The 20,665-nt window shown below is 38.4% G+C and overlaps 1 protein-coding gene across 1 annotated transcript in view; it reads right to left on the bottom strand.

The window, feature by feature from the left end:
• The window catches only part of LOC124594646 (kinesin-like protein KIF13A), a 404,453-nt gene that overhangs the window by 45,273 nt on the left and 338,515 nt on the right, over nucleotides 1-20,665 (bottom strand). The window contains exons 31-33 of the mRNA XM_047133014.1: nucleotides 20,104-20,225; nucleotides 12,865-13,618; nucleotides 5,414-5,609 (exon numbers count right to left, since the gene is read on the bottom strand). Of these exons, the coding sequence (XP_046988970.1) occupies nucleotides 5,414-5,609; nucleotides 12,865-13,618; nucleotides 20,104-20,225 (1,072 nt within the window). The remainder of the gene's footprint in view (nucleotides 1-5,413; nucleotides 5,610-12,864; nucleotides 13,619-20,103; nucleotides 20,226-20,665) is intronic.

Genomic DNA, 20,665 nt, shown 5'->3' with positions numbered 1-20,665 from the left:
AAAGCAGTACAGAGGTGAGCTGCTAGATTTGTCATCAGTAGGTTTGAACAATGTTACAGAGATGCTTTAGGATTTCAAATAGGAATCCTGGAGGGAAGAGGTGACATTCTTCTCGAGAAACACTACTGAAAAAATTTAGAGAGCCAGCATTTGAAGCTGACTGCTGAATGATTCTACTGCTGTCAACGTAAGTTCCACATAGGGACCACAAAGATTAGATACAGGAAATTAGGACTCATATGGAGGCATATAGGCGAATGGAACAGTCATATGACTAGTAGTGGTACAGGGTACCCTCTGCAACACACCATACAGTGGTTTGCGAACTATCTATGTAAATGTAGATAGGCGAGAAGGAAATGGACTGGAGAGGTTTAGGAAAAGGGTGAGGGTTCGTAAAAATCACCCAGAACCCTGGGTTAGGGGAGACTTACTGGATAGGATGAGAAGACAGACTCGGTGATTAGAAAAAGAAATAAGTTATTTCTTCAGATTAAAGGGCAGCACACTAACCTGCAGAAACGACTGTGGCAACTGAGATTGTAGAAAACAACCCTCATAAATGAATTTAGGATCATCCTTGAATGGTTTAGTAGAAAAGACAAATTTTTATTTCACATTATAACTTTTTTCCAAATAGAACATACAGTTTTTTTCTCATACCACTGAACTTTTAAGTAAGTGTGCAACTTGTTCTTGCTCGCGTGGTTCCACTGAACACATATGTAAATAAGTAAATGCTTTCTATAACTACCTGGCTTAATATACTTAAGTTTGTTTCATTCTTATTCTCTTTCAATGGCTTTTAAGAAAGTTAGAAAAATATATCTCACAAAATTGGCAAACACTGTGACAAGTATTTTCCTGTGTACTGACAAAGGAAAACCCACAAAACTGTGCACATTTGTAGCAAAATTATGGCATAAAGAAACACTAGGTCAGCCCATCTTTTTGAGAAATGAATTTAACTATACTTTCCCTGCCTTAGACTTCATGTTACAATTGTCCTGAGCTGTGGGGAGGGAAACTTTGTGACAACTAATATTCCATATTCTTTGTGCCTTGTTACACATGAAAAATTATTGCCATCAAGAGCAAAGGATAAACATTCCATATATGTGGATATTATATGTCAAATCACCTATTTGTACAAGTTATCATACAGAAGATGCTATAAGTGTTGCCCAATTTTAATGTTTCTGTCTCCCAGAAAAAATGGCCAAGAGACAGAGCAAATCTCTATCACCAAACACTGGACTAGGGATGGGGATCAAAACAGACAATCTAAGGATACCACACCTGGCTTCTGCTGATGAATCAGTTTATTGGCAAATGTAATGCAAGAGGCTTTTATGCAACTCCAAGCACTGCATTTAATAGCAGAGAAAGTTGATCTTTAGGTTAGCATTGGAAAGACTGAAATCATTACCAGTATTAAAGATACCCCACAAATTATGAGTCACCGTTACCACAAATATCAAGGGAGCCAAAACCGAGAAGTACCTAGGAGAATGGATGTCAGATGATCTCAGTGAAATGGTAGCTCCTGAAGAAAGTAAAATCAAACTGTATGGTGCTTGCAGAAAAATTTACACCTTGAAACATCTATTAATGAATGTAAAACTAAGACACTACCATGTGTACCGGTATGAAATGAGTGTTAAGATACAAATGTGTTGATAGGGAACATTTGTTGTGAACGAGCCTTAATTTTTTTGTTTGTTTGTTTGGTTGGTTGGTTTTTTGGGGAAGGAGACCAGACAGCGTGGTCATCGGTCTCATCGGATTAGGGAAGGATTGGGAAGGAAGTCGGCCGTGCCCTTTCAGAGGAACCATCCCGGCATTTGCCTGGAGTGATTTAGGGAAATCACGGAAAACCTAAATCAGGATGGCCGGACGCGGGATTGAACCGTCGTCCTCCCGAATGCGAGTCCAGTGTCTAACCACTGCGCCACCCTGCTCGGTGTTTGGTTGGTATGACATCTGTCAAAGATATTTAGTATACATCAAGTCATGGGACAAACAATATCATATGTTTTCATTGTGTTAACAATGTCGAATTTTGTACCAGAAAGTGACGATTTGCGGAAAGCATTAATTATTTGTTTTCATTTGAAAAAAAGTGCTGCAGAGTTGCATCGAATGATTGTCGAGGCATATGGTGATCATGCTCTATCAGAAGCAACATAAAATAGTTTCAACGGTTCAGAAATAATGATTTTGATGTAAGACATGAAGAACGTGGAAGACCACCAAAAAAGTTATTGCAAGCAATATTGGATGAAGATGATACTTTGAGTCAGAAGCAAATGGCAACAATGCTAAGTGTTGCACAACAAACAATTTATGACCGTTTGAAAGCTATGGGAAAGATCCAAAAATGTGGAAAATGGGTGCCACATGAATTGAATGAAAGACAGACAGAAAACCGAAAAACCATTTGTCAAATTTTGCTTCAAAGACATGAAAGAAAATCAATTTTGCATCGAATTGTTACTGGCAATGAAAAATGGATTTATTTTTAGAATCCTAAATGGGAAAAATCATGGATTAATCTGGGACAACCATCAACATCAACTGCAAAACCAGATCGATTTGGCAAGAAGACAATGCTCTGTGTTTGGTGGAATCAGAAAGGTGTGGTGTATCATGAGCTTCTAAAACCCAGTGAAACTGTGAATACTAATTGCTACAGACACCAAATGATCAATTTGAACTATGCATTGATCGATAAAAGACCAGAATGGACCAGACGACATGGCAAAGTAATTTTTTTACATGACAATGCACCTGCACACAAAGCAAAACTGGTTCAGGATACAATCAAAACACTTGGCTGGGAGCTGCTACCCCACCCGCCATATTCACCAGACTTGGCCCTTTCCAACTACCATTTCTTTTCATCAACGGGACACGCATTGGCTGAGGAACACTTCGATTCCTACGAAGAAGTCGAAAATTGGGTGTCTGAATGGTTTGCTTCAAAAGACGAACATTTCTATTGGTGTGGTGTCCACAAATTGCAGGAAGGTGGTCAAAAGGTATAGAAAGCAATGGTCAGTACTTTGAATAAAATATTTTTACTTTTCAATTCAAAATTAGTGTTTCATTTTCACAAAAAAACACTCATTTCATACCAGTACACCTGTTATAATACAGTAATCAGTCCATGAGTCCTCTTTGCAGCAGTGTGCCTATCCCTAATCAAGACTCAATCAAGACTCCCCAATAAGCAACCTCAAATTACAAGAAAACAAATTCTTGTGAAAGATAGTGAGGTCAAGGATCCTACCAGATGGGAGACAATGGTACAAACCTAATCATGATCTCCACCAACACCAACAGAACCTTACCAATGCCATTAGAAGAAGACAACTAGCTTTCTGCGGCCACTTGTATAGAAAGAACTCCCAAATGCTGTCCTATAAGACCTTCAAAGTAACCATCAAGGGTAAATCTACTGGATTCCTGCAGATAAAGCAAATAGAGAAAGACCTTTCAGAACTTCGTATTAGCCAAGACTTAATCATTAACAGGGGTGACTACCATTTAGCTATTGAAATCAAGTCATTGCCTTACAAAAGTTAATTGCAATGAGATCAGGAAATGGTCCAAGGAATCCATGATAAGAATTCAGCAGAAAAATGAAGAATATAGGGCTAACAGCAAAGCTCAAGGTACTAACAAGAAAACAGCTACTAAACTTCACCAAAGACAACAGAAGTGGCAGACAACAACAGCCCAGCAAAAACACAAGAACCATTGTCCACAGGTGGCCCAAAAGAGTTAAATAATAATAATAATAATAATAAAATATAATATATATTTTTCATCCCCTTTTAAACTCTCATTCTCAGGAGTAAGGGGGCAGGGAGAAAATATCAAGCAGTAAAGGCAGGGTGTTCATACATATGAGAAAAGCACATGCAGGGAAAAGTATATGTCATTGCTAACATTCAATCAACAGCACCACAAGGCACTATAATATCTCCCCTTTTGTCTTTGCTTTATTTTAATATGATTTTTATGTATGACGACACACTTGTGCATAATGTTCTCTTGCACAGAAATTAATTAGGTTGTGTTGGTAATATTTATTTCATAGTGCCTATGTTCATCTGCCACATGAAATTAAGAAAAAAGAAGGAATTCACTTGTTTGATTCAAAAGAAATTTGACAGCTTGTGGCATGTAAAGCTCACATGAAGACCCATTAAAAATAAAATTTAAGTTTATCTGACTTCACAACTGTCATTGATTTCATGATTTGATTGAGATCAAAAGTAGAGATTAAGCTTTGTATGAATTTTCAGCGCCACCTTCCAGAGATCACCGGTATAACTTCCCAGACAAGACACACACAAGGTCAAGAACAAACAGATATTTGAATACCTAAGAATGTTTTTAATTTCATAGGAACAGATGACTCAGGAGGTGATAGCACTTGAAAATAATTCTTATTTAACAATGAACTTTTATGTTATTTTACTTGAAGCAGATACTCAGGAGACTGCTATTTTCCTTGCTCCTCTTTTTTTTTTTCAGTTCCCTGTAAATCACTATCTCTTACTGTCCCTTTTAATAATTTCTTGTGTGTTTTTCTCTGCATTACATCCACATCCACCAACCCAACATCCTTCCTTCATCTTTTCACCATTTTTCTTTATCTCTTATTTTAATCCGCACCCAATAATTCTTTAATGTTTTAGTATTCACCTCAGACCTATTGACTGTGTCATTCTTGAGTGTGAAATAGAAATTAAATTCTTAGTCTTGCAGCCCATTATTATTTTCTGTTTCTCTCCTGAAACAGGTTTCTCAAAACCAAAGTTTAAAATGGTGTTAACTGATAAAAGTGAGGACGCTGAATGAGCAGTATCCTACAGTTTTCCCTTTCCTGCACCTATGACAATAGCATCTCAAGAGAGAAGAAACCTGAATGTAGAAATCTGACAATAAAGTACGAGTAAGTACAATACAATACCATTAATATGTCATTTATTCCAGTATTAATCACAGGCATACATAATGAGATTAAGACTGGAATAAATAGCTTATTACAGTCATTGTGCAATTTGCTCATTTGGGTACAGCAGCTACATAGTAAGTGATGGAATAAAATTATACACTGTAAAAAACCAGTTCTCAAGAAGTCCCAATACGAAATAAGAACTAGATGTATACCATCATCTGTATTTCTCATAGATAACATTGTTGTTGAGCAAAGGCTAATGATTTGAGATTAAACTGGTGTCACAAACATGAGAGTTGAAGCTCAGGAATTATTGCTATTATTAGTATTACTAACTGTTTCTCAGATACGATATACCCATGGCATCAAACTAAGTTTCGCACTCTTGTGGCAGCAATTTTCATGAACAATTTATGAGAGCAGCAAATTAAGACACTGTACCTTCATGTGGAAGTCTTTCTGAAGATGTGCTGTGTGGGCTTGACACTCCATTGTGTCCAAGTGCCAAGTTTTGGAGCCTCTGTTCCAATTTATAAGCAGCCTTGCTGTCAGACATTGCTGGACGGGCCATGGGAAAGGAAGCACGGTGCTGAGTTGAAACTGCATTCTTTGAAGTTGTTTTACGTCTTCTGACAACCTGTAATTGAAATGTATTTGGTTATTAAACATATTTAGTGCCATCTGCAGATTGTACAGTGTAGGTTCAACAGTGTAACTAATAAGAAAATAAATTCCACATCAAACTAAGTTCTCTATTTCTTCAGCAACAGCAGTTTGTTATTTTCAGGGGGCAATTCTACAGTTTCTAAAAGATTTGATGTTACAGCTGAGGACCCCATAAGCACTTGAATGAGAGTAAATTATGTAACGCAATAGAACACTGTTTATATTAATAATGTAATTTTGATCAAGTTCTTAAACAGACATTAAAAGTCACAAAATGAACTACTGTAAGATGAAAGTAATGGCACTATTACAATGCTTCTGTTAGTATTTGCTGCCCCTAATTTAGAATCAATAATATTGACTAAAAAAGTAAAAAATTGTTCTCAACTCAATCTTGGAAAATTTCAAAAAAAAGTTGCCATGGTATATGGTAATTCTTGAACAATGAATTTTGGACTGTAACATTCATATCACTTATGCATACATATAATTTCATATTGTGCCTTTTCCTGTAATTTAAAAATCTGCATAAAAGATAAAAGGTAGCGATGGAATCACAGCTAAAATTCAAACTCTAGAGTACAAACAAGAGATATTGAAGCAGTATGTAATCAGAATCCATTAGAAGATTTGGTCAAGGAATCAGGAGACAAAAAATGAGGAATGATTTGAGAAAATGAATAATGCCCATTGAGAAGTAGTGGTGACAAGAAGCTGTTACTACCGAGACACTACCATTGATGTTATAAGCTTACTGTCCTTGCTGGAAGGTGCCATGTATGATGCGAATACATCAGCATAGAGGGATACAAGCGATCGGCAGAAATATTGATGAAGTGCACAGATTTCACGGTGGTTAGTGTAACGGAACATACCACACATAAGCTGAAGTGAAATAGCAAAATATGACCACCAACAAGCCTCCTGATGTTCTTCACTTTATACTGAACAGGACCTTTCCTGGAAGTAAGTATATATTGACGTGATCATCAACATAATTTAACAGGAACGACACAACTCACCTTAACAAGGAACACGCTCTGACAGTTCTGTGGCAAAGGAAGGAAGAAAAGGGCTTAATGCCCTGTTGATGAAGAGGTTGGTAAAGATGGAAGACAAACTTGATTAGGGGAAGGATAGGGACAGAAATCAGGTGTTCTTTCCAAAGCATTTGCAGTAAACAATTTGCAGAAACCATGGGAACCTATATCTAGATGGCCGGATGGCAACCAAACCACCATTTTCCTGAATTCAAGACCAGTATGTTAACAGTTTGCCACCACATTCTATCTGCTCTACAGTCCAAACATTGTGTTCAGCACACACTGTGATAATAAATGATGGATTTGTCAGGTAAAGCATTTGGCAAAGATTTTTATTCACTGCTGTTGTAATGTAAGCAGCGGTGTTATAACTACTTTGAACCAAAATAAAGTGAATTTAAATGTATTGAAATTTCTGTGAACTGCTGTGTTAGCAGTTGTAAATACTTATGTCAATAAGCCCAGAATTTGATATATGAGGTGCTATCCAAAATTTTCAGGACTAGTGCTGCCATATGTCGAAAACCTTACCTTTGCATTAATGGTCACCATCACCCTCAAAAAAGTTCCCATCTGCATGTACACACGGGTCCCAGTGCTTCTGCCATTAGTCAAATGTTTTCTGGAAGTCCTGTTCTTTGAGTGTGTTTATCACCACCAGCGATGCTTCTTGAATCCTCTCTAGAGTGTCGAACCGACAGCCTTTCAACTTGAGTTTCAGCTTTGGGAATAGCGCGAAGTCGCAAGGTGCCAAATCGGGTGAGTACTGTGGGTAGGATGCAACTGCCATGTTTTTTTTGCCAAAAATGTCCTGGTGAGCAAGGACATGTGGCGGGGCACACTGTCGTGATGCAGCAGTCAGTTCCCTTGATGACAAAGTTCGGGCCCTCAGACATGTGGGACACAGCTGTCGACACGACATATTTTAACTGAGTGTGTTTTATATGCGGGTTTGAGGGAAGATTTAAGTTTCCCACCAGACCTGCCCTCTATTTTAACTAATAATGAGGCGAGTGTGGCTAGAGTTTTACGTTTTTGTGTGATGTCTGGCCTTCTTCCCAAAATATTGGGATTGAAGTCTTAATGTGCTGTCCAGTGGTTTGGTCACCCATTATTTTTAAGTGGTCACTCAGCCACCGTTACTTCCTTTTCCCTGTTTGTACTGCTCTTTTATTTTTAGTTTTATCTCCCTGTTTTGATGTGCTGTGTCCAATCTTGCAATTTGAACAATACCACTTCTCTCACGATTCGGCTCTGAATTGAACTTTTGGGAACGGGCGCTGATAACCTCGCTGTTGTGCGCCCTAAAACACTAATCATCATCATCATCATCATCATCATCATCATCATCGGGCCCTCATCGCCGCATGTTTTCACAGAGCCATCGCAAAATGTCACAATAGTACATGGAATTCACTGTTTGGTTGGGTGGGATGAATTCTTTGTGCACAATTCCCTTGGTATCAAAGAAAATGATGATCATGCTCTTCACTTTGCTCTTCACCTGTCTCGCTTTTTTGGATCTTGGAGAGCCTGGGCTCTTCCACAGGGGTGATTGTTGCTTTGTCTCTGGGTTATAACCGTAAATCCAGCTCTCGTCGCTGGTGATTACCCATGACAAGAAGGTTCGATCGTCAGCTGTAGTCTGATGAAGGTCTGCTGTTCTGTTCGCGGATCCATCGTAAAATCGCCACACAGCAAACACAGAGCATTATGGAAATCACTATGGACATGCAACATGTCCTACCAGCTGAATGCCACTCTGCTCTCGCCACCTAGCGACTCCACCTCGTATTATATATTAGAAGTCACAAACTCCCACTTAGTGTATGGTGAAATTATGAATGATGAACAGATAACAATAAAAACGGATGACACTTGAAATGTTTTTATCATTACCACTTTTTCTGAAAATGCTTGGACCACAATAAATACGATTTATATAAATGGTCTTGTGCACCCATGGAGGAGAGAGAGAGAGAGAGAGAGAGAGAGAGAGAGAGAGTTATTAATATTTCACTTTTGTGTTGAAAACTTATAATTTCCACAAAATAATGTTTAATACACTACCAATTAACAAAATCAGTACTCCCACTACAATTGAAATATTAGTCATGCACAGCTGAAGCTGAAATGATAATCACAATAGAAGTTTAATATATTACAGTTGCAGGGACAGGCACTACATCAGTGAATTTCTTAATTAATATTATGTTAGTCTTGCTTCCTCAAAACTTTTCCTCTTCTTTGACCGACGAAGGAAAAAATAATTGTATCTGATAGGGAACTGGTTTTGATGACAATGCGGTCCATCCCCTTCTATCAGTTTTAGACATAATTCATATCTATATTTGATTATTGAGATGTTTCTCCTGGTAGATATGTATTTGTTTTGACAGAATAATAGTTACATGTTGTTTATTGCCAAAAGCCTTGGGGATCTCAAAGACTTACAGTACCTCAGATAGAACTATGTTCCAATGATCAGTACTTTTGATGTGCAACTCTAATTAATTTATTTCCTTTTTAATCCATGTCATATTAAACAGCTCAGTTGCAATGTATTAACATATACCAGCACTAAAGCAGCTTTGCAGAGGGTCACTGTGAAAGTAGTTGAGGGTTTAGTTTCAAAATAATGTGGCCTAATTCCCAAGAGGATTTTATTCGAATAGACACTTGCCATGGATATCTTCACACTTATAAAAGAATACTTTGTAATAAACATACCTGATGACAGGTGATCTCTGGGATATTGACAATTTTATGTCCTTAGCAAATGCAGGCATCACAGCGAATGTTCTGATTAATGTACAGAATGCAGCCATGGGTCACAAGACTAACAAGGTACTAATTAGGAACTTTCACAGGTCATACCATCATACTATCATACTGTCGAGCACTGCTTTTAACTTGTAAGGTGTTGTCAATAGGGCAATGCAACAAAATCAGGGAAATAAATTACTTAATACTACACCTGTGGCAGTGTTCTGTACATTTTTTGTGTGTCCACTAACTCCATTATATCGTACTAATGGTAAATTATCATCCCTGTTTCGTATAGAATGCTGTAAACCTTATACAGACTTTGGATGGGCTTTCCAATGATGATTTGCTGGTCTACAGACAGATGCATTGATGTCTGCCTGAACAACAGGAATATGTTAAACAAATGGACCATGGGCAGTACAGTGTGAAGTACATGGTGCATCATAATTAACAGTGAAAGCTGCCAAGGATGAAAGTATATGACAACAAAAGCAAAGTGCTATATCCCTGGTAGACGGATAGCGGTGCACATATCAGTCAATGCACAAATAGAGGAAGCTGACAGACAGGAGAGCCACTTGTGGAAGAGTAACCCAACCCAATGGTATAGGGAACGAAACACGACAGACAGCGTATGGACAAGACAACAGACCAAGACTAGGACAAGCAACCTCACAAAAACAAGGCACTTAGCAAAGCAGTTGCCACAATGATGACAACAAGATCAAGAGCAGTAGAGAGACCAAAGATGCAACCAGAGAGAATAATCAGCTACCATGCAACATAGTTATCCAATCGCTAAAGTATAGTGAAGATTAATCTATAGTATCAAGCGCAAGCACTGAACTGCATGGTGTGCATTGCTGCCTAAATACTGGCCACATGGAATGGTATTCACTGGCAAACTCAAATGGAGAGACTGTGGCACACTCGCCATGAAAGTGCAGTGCAGCCCTCCATCAGCTATTAAGGTCAAACTCCACTGGTAGGCATTCAACCTCTGCGGTACTTGGTACCAGACAAAGCTATTCCAGTAACCGTGGGCCCGCAAATGTGCTGTTTGCATGATTATTGTGAATGTGTTGTTGCGAGCTGACGTGACATACAGTCCTCATTAGTGGAATGTATTTGAAATGTAAATTTTTCAATTAAATTTTCATTCAATTGGGCACAAATTTCACTCATGAACTACCATAACAAGAAATACAATACTGCTTCAGCAAGTTACATGTTACAGCCTGCCCGGTTAGCCATGTGTTAGGCTGCATGGCTTTCCAGATTGGGAAGGAGTGACTGGTCCCCAGAACGAATCCTCCCGGCGGACTTGGGTCGAGGTCCAGTGAGCCTGCCAGTCTGTGGATGGTTTTTAGGCGGTTTTCCATCCGCCTCAGCAAATGCAGGCTGGTTCCCCTTATTTCACTTCAGCTACACTATGTCGGCAATTGCTGCGCAAACAAGTTCTCCACATAAGCGTACACCCCAATACTCTACCACGCAAACATAGGGGTTACACTCGTGTGGTGTGAGACGTTCCCTGGGGAGGGGAGGGGGGTGGGGTGTCCACCGGGGGCCGAACCACACAATAACCATCAAAGAGTGGTTCAGTGTGAGGCGGCGGAGGGGTGAGGTGGACTGGGGTAGTCATTGTGGGGTTGTGGGCCACTATGGCTGCGGCGGGGACGGAGCCTCTCCGTCGTTTCTAAGCCCCCGGTTAACATACAATACTATACATGTTACAACTTACTGTACACTCATAGCTGTTAAAGGGTCTATTCTATGTACTGTCCTCACATATGGATGAAGTACTGCAGTCATCCTTACAGTGATGCATGAATTCTTTAAAAAAAAACCTGGATCATCTTGTAAATCTTGGCAATATTATAAAATTTGCTGCTGCAGTTATTCAACCAAATCAACGGTAGTGCTGGACACTACATTTTTGAGATGACTCCAAACAGAAAAGTCCATAAAACTGTACCATAAATCTTGGAGGCCAAGGTACAGACTCTGCTTGACCTAACTATTTTGGACTGTACTGGCACATTACATGCCATCCTACATCAGTAATAAAATGTGCCAGTGCCCCATCATGCTTATACTATACTCCTTAACCATGGGACATTGGTGAATTAGATGAGGACTTATTTAAAATACATTTGGACTAACAAAGATGATATTTCATACTGAAATCAGTGTTGGCTCATAACCACATACTCACAATTATAACAAAAAGGCTCGTTAGAAGACCCAAATTTACTGAAACATTTGCTTCTGTTCTTGTGTACTTCAACCTGTGTGAGCTTCTGCTATTAATTATGATACATCATGTATAGTATAGAACAGTCATAAAAAGCAGAAGAGTGTTTGTCCACACAAGAGAATAACAGCAAATCATGAGCTCTGCAGCAGAAAATTGCAGAAAATGTGAGCATGTTTTTGCAATGTTAGTGCTTTATCTCCCTTGTACTGAGCTGTTCTGTGATGCAGTGTACAAGGAAAACTTAGAACTCCCATCTCAGAAACATTGTGCTGTAGATTCAAAGTTTAATATACATATTTCTTTTCTAACATCATTTCAGAAGCTTGTGAATACATTTTAATACACAGCAAATGAATATTGCAGTATCTCACACATATATACTTTCTGCAGTCGAGGACTGTCGAAATACAGTTTCACATTTGCTGTTTGCATCTTCCAGATTTTTTGAAGCATTCATTATTATAAAAAAACAATAACTTGTTATAAACTTAATATGTCCTGAGACGTTAGCTCTTAATAACACTTCCATATTACACTACAGAACAAAACCATTTGATGGTGTGGTCTTCACATTGCCTACCCATTCTGCGATTTTACTGTAGAACAAGCATTCCATGTACATGGTAATATTTCTCCTATAATAATAATATTTCTTAGTGGCACATTGACCTGAACAGCATAATCATTTCCATGAGTAGTGCAGCCCCTTTTTGTCACTGAAATCAGTTTCTCTAGTTACCTAACTAGTATTGAACATTGTCAGTGACAGAAAATGTTAAAACACAGTTCCTTAGACAAATTCTATAAACAACCAGCAGGAACCTGTAAACCTGTATAGGATTTTCAGAGTATGTCCAGTAGTTTTTATAGCACTAAAAGTTCCTCTCTCTCTCTCTCTCTCTCTCTCTCTCTCTCTCTCTCTCTCTCTCTCTCCCCCCCCCCCCCCCCCTCTATCTGCAGAGCAGTAACATGATCAAGACTGGGCATGGTACACACTGGATAATGCATGAATCCCGAAATATTTCAACTATATGCAGTTTTACAATATTTTACAATGCAACGTATATGATGTTAAGTGCAAAACACACACACATATGGAAGGGCAGGACTGGGAGAAGTTACAACAGCTTAGAAAATTTATTTAATGTACTTACTTTCCCTGGAGGTAAACGGGTGTGGACAACTGAGCTTCCTTCTGATGGTGAGTCATCGCCTGAGTTTGGTGTTGCAGGAGAATGTGAAGAAACAGCTTTGGTCAGATTTATTGTATCCGCACCTCCTGTCAGTTCATCCACAATGTCTGCAGAATCACAAACACTTCCTGGTTGAAGTTCATGAGTTTGATGTTGAACAGTATCACTTTCTGATATCTGATCACTGGATAACCTACTAACATCACTTTCCGAATCAATGTTACATTCACTGTCTTTCGGAATGGAATTTTCGATGTTATGGGGCTCCTCTTTCAGTTCCTTGCTCTCAGACAATTCTTTTTCACTCGTGTGGCTATTTTTCAAATCCAAACTTAAAGAACTTCTATCAGGTATGTTCGCAACAGAAGGCTGGACATTCTGAGTATCACTTTCCACAGGAATCTCTGAAACAGCCTGCACTGATTCATTTCCTTTGTTGGCTGCTTCAGTAGATTTCCAAGGAATTACTTCTCCTTCAGCTTCGGCTTCAGTGGAACAGCTCATCCTGTTTTCAACAATTTCTTGCCTCTCAGAGATATTTCCATAGTTCTCTATCTCTTCTTCATGGTAATTGGCTTCAGCAACAGGGTGTAATTCAGCAATAGCCAGCGGTCGTGTTTCCACATCTGGAGTCTCATCAACACTAATACTCCGTACAGACATAGAATCTTCACTAGTAAGATTCGTGTAGGAGACAGCCTGAGATCCATATCCACTGAAATAATAGTACAAATATTTAGTTACACTTATTATTCAGGTAAAAACAAGGTTTGAATCTGCTAGCTTCAGAAAATGAAGCAACTATGACAAATTCAATAACTACATCAAATAGTAGTTCAAAATGGTTCAAATGGCTCTGAGCACTATGGGACTTAGCATCTGAGGTCATGAGTCCCCTAAAACTTAGAACTACTTAAACCTAACTAACCTAAGGACATCACACACATCCATGCCCGAGGCAGGATTTGACTGAAGCACCTAGAACCGCTCAGCCACTGTGGCTGGCTCAAATAGCAGTGCACTAATAAACATTGTGCACAGCTTTTGCTGCAAATAGTTCAGTATTGCAGTAAGGTAAACAAAATTTTATTTATTAATGTTGCAGGTAAGTTCTGGTAAACTGTAAATATATTAGCTCTGCTACGAACACTGCACAGCTTTTTATGTTTCAATGAACCCCAACAAGTTGTCCACCAGGATGAATGGCTACAGCCAAACTGTTGCCAAGAATGAAGTTGACTACCCGATGGTACGATACAAGATGCAGTTGAGCACAAAATGCTCAATTTCAATGGCTGCTTCACAACCCATGCCATCTGGATCCTTCCTTGCACCAACAGCCTCTATGAACTAGGCACATGGGAGTTATCTTTACAATACATCCTTCACTCCCGTAATTGTCTGGCTTCCATCTCCAGTAACTCACTGTCTCCACATCCTCCACCCAACAGTTTTCCCCTCTTCTGCCCTGCCACCCCTAATAGTTCACATCCCCATGTCACCTCCAGTGGGCCTCGATCCCCACTGACTCTGACGACCGTGCATCACACACTTAGCCTATGCACCTGCCACTTCTCCCTCCCACATTGTTAGCTGGCAAACCAACTGCCTCCCTCTGAGCCGCTAGCCATCCAACCCCAACCCCTGTCCCTGCCTTTTTTCCCTCTCTTTTTCTCTTCTCCCTCCCCACCTACATGACACTACCCTCACCACAGCTAGTCCACCTGCCAAAATACAGCACTGGGGCTGTTTGTCAAGCTGGCACCACGTAGAGGCATTGACAGGTGTGTGTGTGTGTGTTTTACTCTAGCTCAAAAAAAGTATTACTCCAAAAGCTAGGAAGTTTTCACTCTTTTGTGTGTGCTATTCATGACTCAACTCAATTACAAACTTTAGTTATTAATAGATTGTCTAGTTGGATATATTAAAGGAAAAGACAGTGATATATTTGTGCAATATCTTGAATTTAAGCTAATTTATTCAAAGTTTTAAAGCAGAAAGCCTGTCCACTATGTCCCATACACAGCACATCTCTAATCAAAAATGGGTGATGGTTGTCCCTTCCTTTCAGCCAGTTCTACCACCACTGTCATATTGTGCTGCTCCTCAATAGCAGGGTCACTATATGTAGGATATCTCAACATTCTTTCCAGAGTACGTACTGCACAGGACTCCTTGACTGTTTCCACCACCAGTCCATTCTGTGCCATTGCCTTGTCTGGTAGCCGGAACATTGTCACCTCTTTCCATAGATGTTGTAGGCATACGAATGTGTCCGGGGTGGACTAGACTGGTTTGACTGCTGGTCACATGCACTGGATGGCTTTCATAACACCCAGGGAATGGGGGCAAAGGCATAATTCATAGTTCAAATATGTCTTGTCCGCTTCAGTGCCATCAAGCTACAGGTGCCCGGGTTTGCCACAACCGTAACCAGCTATATCTGCCTGAGTCCTTTGGGATAAACCATTCTGTTCAGCTCATGGAACAAGAACTGTACAGAATGTCCCACAAGGAATATGTAATATATCACTGGCATATTTGAGTAAAATAATATTGAACATGTGATCTGTTCTGAATAGTCGTTAGAACACCAGTCGTTTGTTTTAATGCCGGTAGCATCACAATTGTTCTGTTATTTGTGTTTCATTGCCATAAAAAAAGGTTGCACATTTTATGTATCTTTACAATGAGGTCATTAGAGGAATACCACAAGCTTGGAAGGGAAAAGGAAATTGGTAGTGTTCTTTTCAGATGAAACAACCTCATCAAGTGATTTCAGGAAACCACATAAAGCACAAATTTGGATGGCTGGATGGGGATATGAACCCTGCTCCTCCTGGATGCAAGTCACATGTCTTAACAGCTGTGCTATCTCACACTCAGTGTTTAAACAAGTGACTGGTTTGTTGTTTATGGCACAAATGCTGTGTTATTATACACCGTTATAGTGGAATACAAAATACCACAAGAGTGACCAATGCTAACTGTTTACAGATATTGTATTTGCAGCCAGCCGTGGTGGTCGTGCGGTTCTAGGCGCTACAGTCCGGAACCGCGGGACTGCTACAGTCGCAGGTTCGACTCCTGCCTCGGGCATGGATGTGTGTGATGTCCGTAGGTTAGTTAGGTTTAAGTAGTTCTAAGTTCTAGGGGACTGATGACCTGAGATGTTAAGTCCCATAGTGCTCAGAGCCATTTGAACCATTTGTATTTGCAGTTTCATAGTCGTTTTAGAAGAGTACTGCTGATATTATCTAAGGGCCAGAGTTCCTGATCCAGGAGTCTGTGGCAGCATTTGAAGTACATTGAGCAAGACTGTGATTTTTTCAACTGTCTTCTGTCAACTGAATAATGACACTTATACAATCTAGAGGAATAAGAAAGTCATTTATGATAAAGCCAAGGTACCTCTGTCGCTATCATGTGAGGTAATGCTCCCACAGTTTAACCATGTATTTCAATCCAAACAGTTATAACTAATTACCCAACCAAAATCCACATAAATAATTTAACAATATTTTAAATTTAATTTCTCAATCAATATTGGCTGTATTTTCGTAGACAGCCTCCTGTTAGGTCCCATTAGTTTCTACTGACATATTATTTGCTGGTTTGAGAAAAGCATCAGGTCTATAGACAGAAACTCAATAAACTTTTACACATGCTACTTATTCTACTTGATGAATCCTTTTGTCGCTATAGAGCAACATTATTCAGTGTATGATCTGCAGTAATAGTCAGAAGTTCTTCCATTGTGCATTACATGAATGGTGAAGGAAAGGGAGAAAAATGTTAGTGGCACAATATGTATGCACCGTACGCTGTAAGGTGATTTTCAAATATGCACATTAAATAACTGAAGAGTGAAATTCTCAAAGGTGTTAAGTGACAAAACATTATACACAATATTATGTTTTAATAAAGTATTTTCTTTGGTTTTTATACCAGGAACTATGTGAAACCAAAGCACTCTTATTGGACTATTTACAATATTAACAATATGTAAATAACATTGAGCTAAAATGCATATAAAGCAATACTTAAATCTGGTACTTAAAAAAATTGGATTTCCTGTGAAAGGTGTTGTGCCACTGAACTTACAAAAAAAAAAGTTTCAAATGATAATATAACTACAATATCCTTATCAATACCAAACTGGAGTTAAACAGTATGAAACATGAAAGTGTTATATTACTGATATTGCAAAAACCTATTTTTCAAACAATAATAAAACTTTACTGATACAAAACTGTATTAAACAGTTGAAATACAAACACTTTTTACTATTATTCCTGACAGAGTTAAATGTAGAATGACTTTACTCCTACAGGAAGACAGTCCAACACTGACAACAGATCTTTCTTCTTTTCAACAGTGATACTATCTGGCATTTCAGGACTGGTATTTCAGCTTTCTGTATATCCCTCAGTGTCTTTACTTTTTTTCAAAACATGAAATTCTTTCCAGTGTTATATAATGCTGAAAGTTGTTTTCATTAAAACTTTTCCAGGATATCTCGCATCCATTTGGAAGCAAGAGGTTTTTGTTATGTTCATTGTGTTAACTGAAATTAAGGAGTACGCAGCAGACTGCAAGTCAAAGAGATAGTCTGCCTCCACATGTACAACTTTGAACTTACTTATACTTTTTGCTGATGCAATCACTTTTTTAAGATCTGCTGGGATAAACAGCTTCATTACTCTTTTATGCTTCTCAACAAGAGCAAAATCTCAGTTGCACTGTAAACAGCTGTGACTGCTAACAACAAAATTATGGTGAATGACTTCAAAAACTCCACAGGAAATTAGAAATAGGTACAAAAAGTATTATTACTCTGTTTTTATTTTGTTCTACACAGTTATCAATAAACACACGTAGATCCTTTTTGTTCTGTAACACCAAGATTGACAATACATAAAAGACATGAAGCAATTTTGTTACCTCCTTTATTAGCAATACCTTCACACCCTAAACGCATGTAGGAAGTCTGGGTGTCACCTAAGCTGATGCAGAAATTAAAATGGCTCAAATGAGAATGATAAAATGTTTCTGAATGAGTAAGTGTAGAAACATACAGTACTTGCTGTAAATCCATAGAAATAGAAGATATTTCACTTTCTGACACATAAGCAAGAGTGATTGTGGCTTTCATCTTGTCCGTAGCATTTTTCGCCTTACATAGGTGCAATTCTATTGCCTGCTTTGCAGGTACACTTCTTAGACTTTGCCCTTTCACATTGTAGTTTGTCACAGGTTTTAAATGTATATACCCTGGGGCGATGGAATTTCAGTTCAGGAAAATTTTTCTTTAAGACAGCCTTATAGTATCAGTATCAAACCCTGTTGTTTGGAAGTATTTCATTAAACATATTCAAGTCTGGACGTACAAACTATGTGCTAGATTTTGCCCATGAGTAGTTGCTTTCATCCTTTGGAAATTAATTAATATAATTTTTCACTCTGCACTAATAACTATTTGTATACTTAGTTGGTGCATTAGATTTCCTGTGAACAATGTAATTTATATCGCTCTTCTTCTTCTTCTTCTTCTTCTTCATAGAAATTATCACTTCTATTTCCTTGTGGCCTAAATAATACATGTTCATGAACGTATTTTTGCAAATCTAAATCAAGTCACCTTTCCCATTTGGGACACATTGCAGTAATCTACCACGTATTGGTATCTTCACTCTCAGTATCATATTTTTGGTGCCACTGGACTTATCCATGGTAACTATATTGCATAAGAAAGATCTTCTTGTTTGTCTGATCTAGCTTACAGAATTCACGGAAGACATGCAGTTTTGAATCTTTGTCAAGTTCCCTGCAATGGAATTTGCATTTACATATTTTTGCAATTATAAGGATGCATGTTACCAAGTTAATAACCAATATCTAACCCAACAATGGTTTCAGTTTTAAACCACATTTTAAAATAATTTCAACATGCAATTCATGTACTTCAAGTGCTGGAGGATCTTCTCTTTAGGTTTTGTACTAGCAGGCTTGATTACAAAAGTAAAATATAACCTTTTCACTTTAAATAAAGATAATGTATATAACTTCGCCTAATAAAGCATGGACCACACTGAACTCAGAACTTCCCACAATAACAATGCTAATCCGCATCTCATCAGTGATAATATCAACCCGGGTTCAATTCCCGGCGGGGTCAGGGATTTTCTCTGCCAGTGATGACTGGGTGTTGTGTTCTGTCTTTAGGTTAGTTAGGTTTAAGTAGTTCTAAGTTCTACGGGACTGATGACCATAGATGTTAAGTCCCATAGTGCTCAGAGCCATTTGATAATATCAATGTGGCACTTAACACTTTTCAAGAGACAATGACTGCTGTAGTTCATAGCAGTGCTATCTATCATCATCATCATCATCATCAGTTTCAACTCAAAGATGATAAACAGGAACACAGAGCTTGTGAGAGGAAAATAGCTACAGCTTAAAGCACTTTATGACCAAAAAAAATTATGACCATTTTGGCACTTCACACCTTTGAGAATTCCACTCACAATTGTTGATCATTAACTAAGGGAAAATAAGAATGAATTAGAAAGACTACAATCAGATGGATAAGTACAACTAGGACAATTCATATGGCAGAAACAATGAAACAAGCACCATATACCTCCTGTTATGTCACAGACTGAATTATACCTCACATAGCTCAGTGTTGTTTTATTGATGTAACATAATCAACCATTCAAAAAAAGGAAAAAAATGCTAATTATGTTAAATCACATAATCATCTGTTTATACATAGTAAGTTCTAAACAGCAAAAGAACATCTTCAAACTGAGAGATGCATATCCACAATGTGTGAGGTGTCAGACAGGCCCTTCTAAAAGCATAAAGAGAGGGAACCATCATTATCAAAGTGGTAGGTTTCAGTAATTTCGGGTAATTCAGTTGTAGGTGTCATTTGTGAGATTCAGAAGTTTACACAATTAATTTGCATCATTTTTATGACCTTTTCCCCACAAAATAATCATTGAATAAAATGCTATAACATCCTTAGTGTAACATTATTTACAGATCAGAACCAGTAGCAACAAATGGGTGGACACAGAGTGGATATAAATTACATATGATTATAATAATTAGTTATACCATATGAATGTTGAGAAGAAAGGAAATGATAAGTATTATCAAAATTTATAGTTATTTCTTATAGTTATTTCTTACCTAGAAGATGCACTTGGAGTACTCATCTTTGTTGACTGAAGTTCTGCTAAGGAGTCCAGTGTTCTTGAACTAGGTAAACCAGATTTTACCAAGTAATTTGGTCTTGTATGTTGACCAGAACTCTGAAAACAAATAACATTACTTAAATAATAGAGACTTCTGCCAAAACACAACAGCATTTTCATGACATGGATTCTGTATATTCTAACACCTGTCTTGAAAACACACACAGTATATATGGAACTAACAATGTGTGACAGGTCATAAGTCTAAGTATTTACCTCCTAGGACCGGAACAACTGAACTACGATCATCGCCAGGCCTTCTATGCAAGCTACTCCTCACTAGGCTTCCACCCTCCCAGAGTGGTATTCTGCCACACAGCCAACTTGAGTAGTATCCTGTTCTGTACATATACTACACCCACCCCTGACTCTTCCCCCCCAAAAAACAGCATCCCTATGGAAGACCCAAGTGCAAGACCTGTCCCTATCCATTGGCCATCACTTTCTGTTTCAGTCTTGTCACTGGCATTACTTATGCTGTCAGAAGCAGTGCCACT

Source organism: Schistocerca americana, chromosome 2 (assembly GCF_021461395.2).
Source record: "Schistocerca americana isolate TAMUIC-IGC-003095 chromosome 2, iqSchAmer2.1, whole genome shotgun sequence".
In the NCBI taxonomy this organism is placed as follows: Eukaryota; Metazoa; Arthropoda; class Insecta; order Orthoptera; family Acrididae; genus Schistocerca; species Schistocerca americana.
Note: the sequence above shows the minus strand (reverse complement) of the source record. Positions and strands in the feature narration are given on the sequence as shown.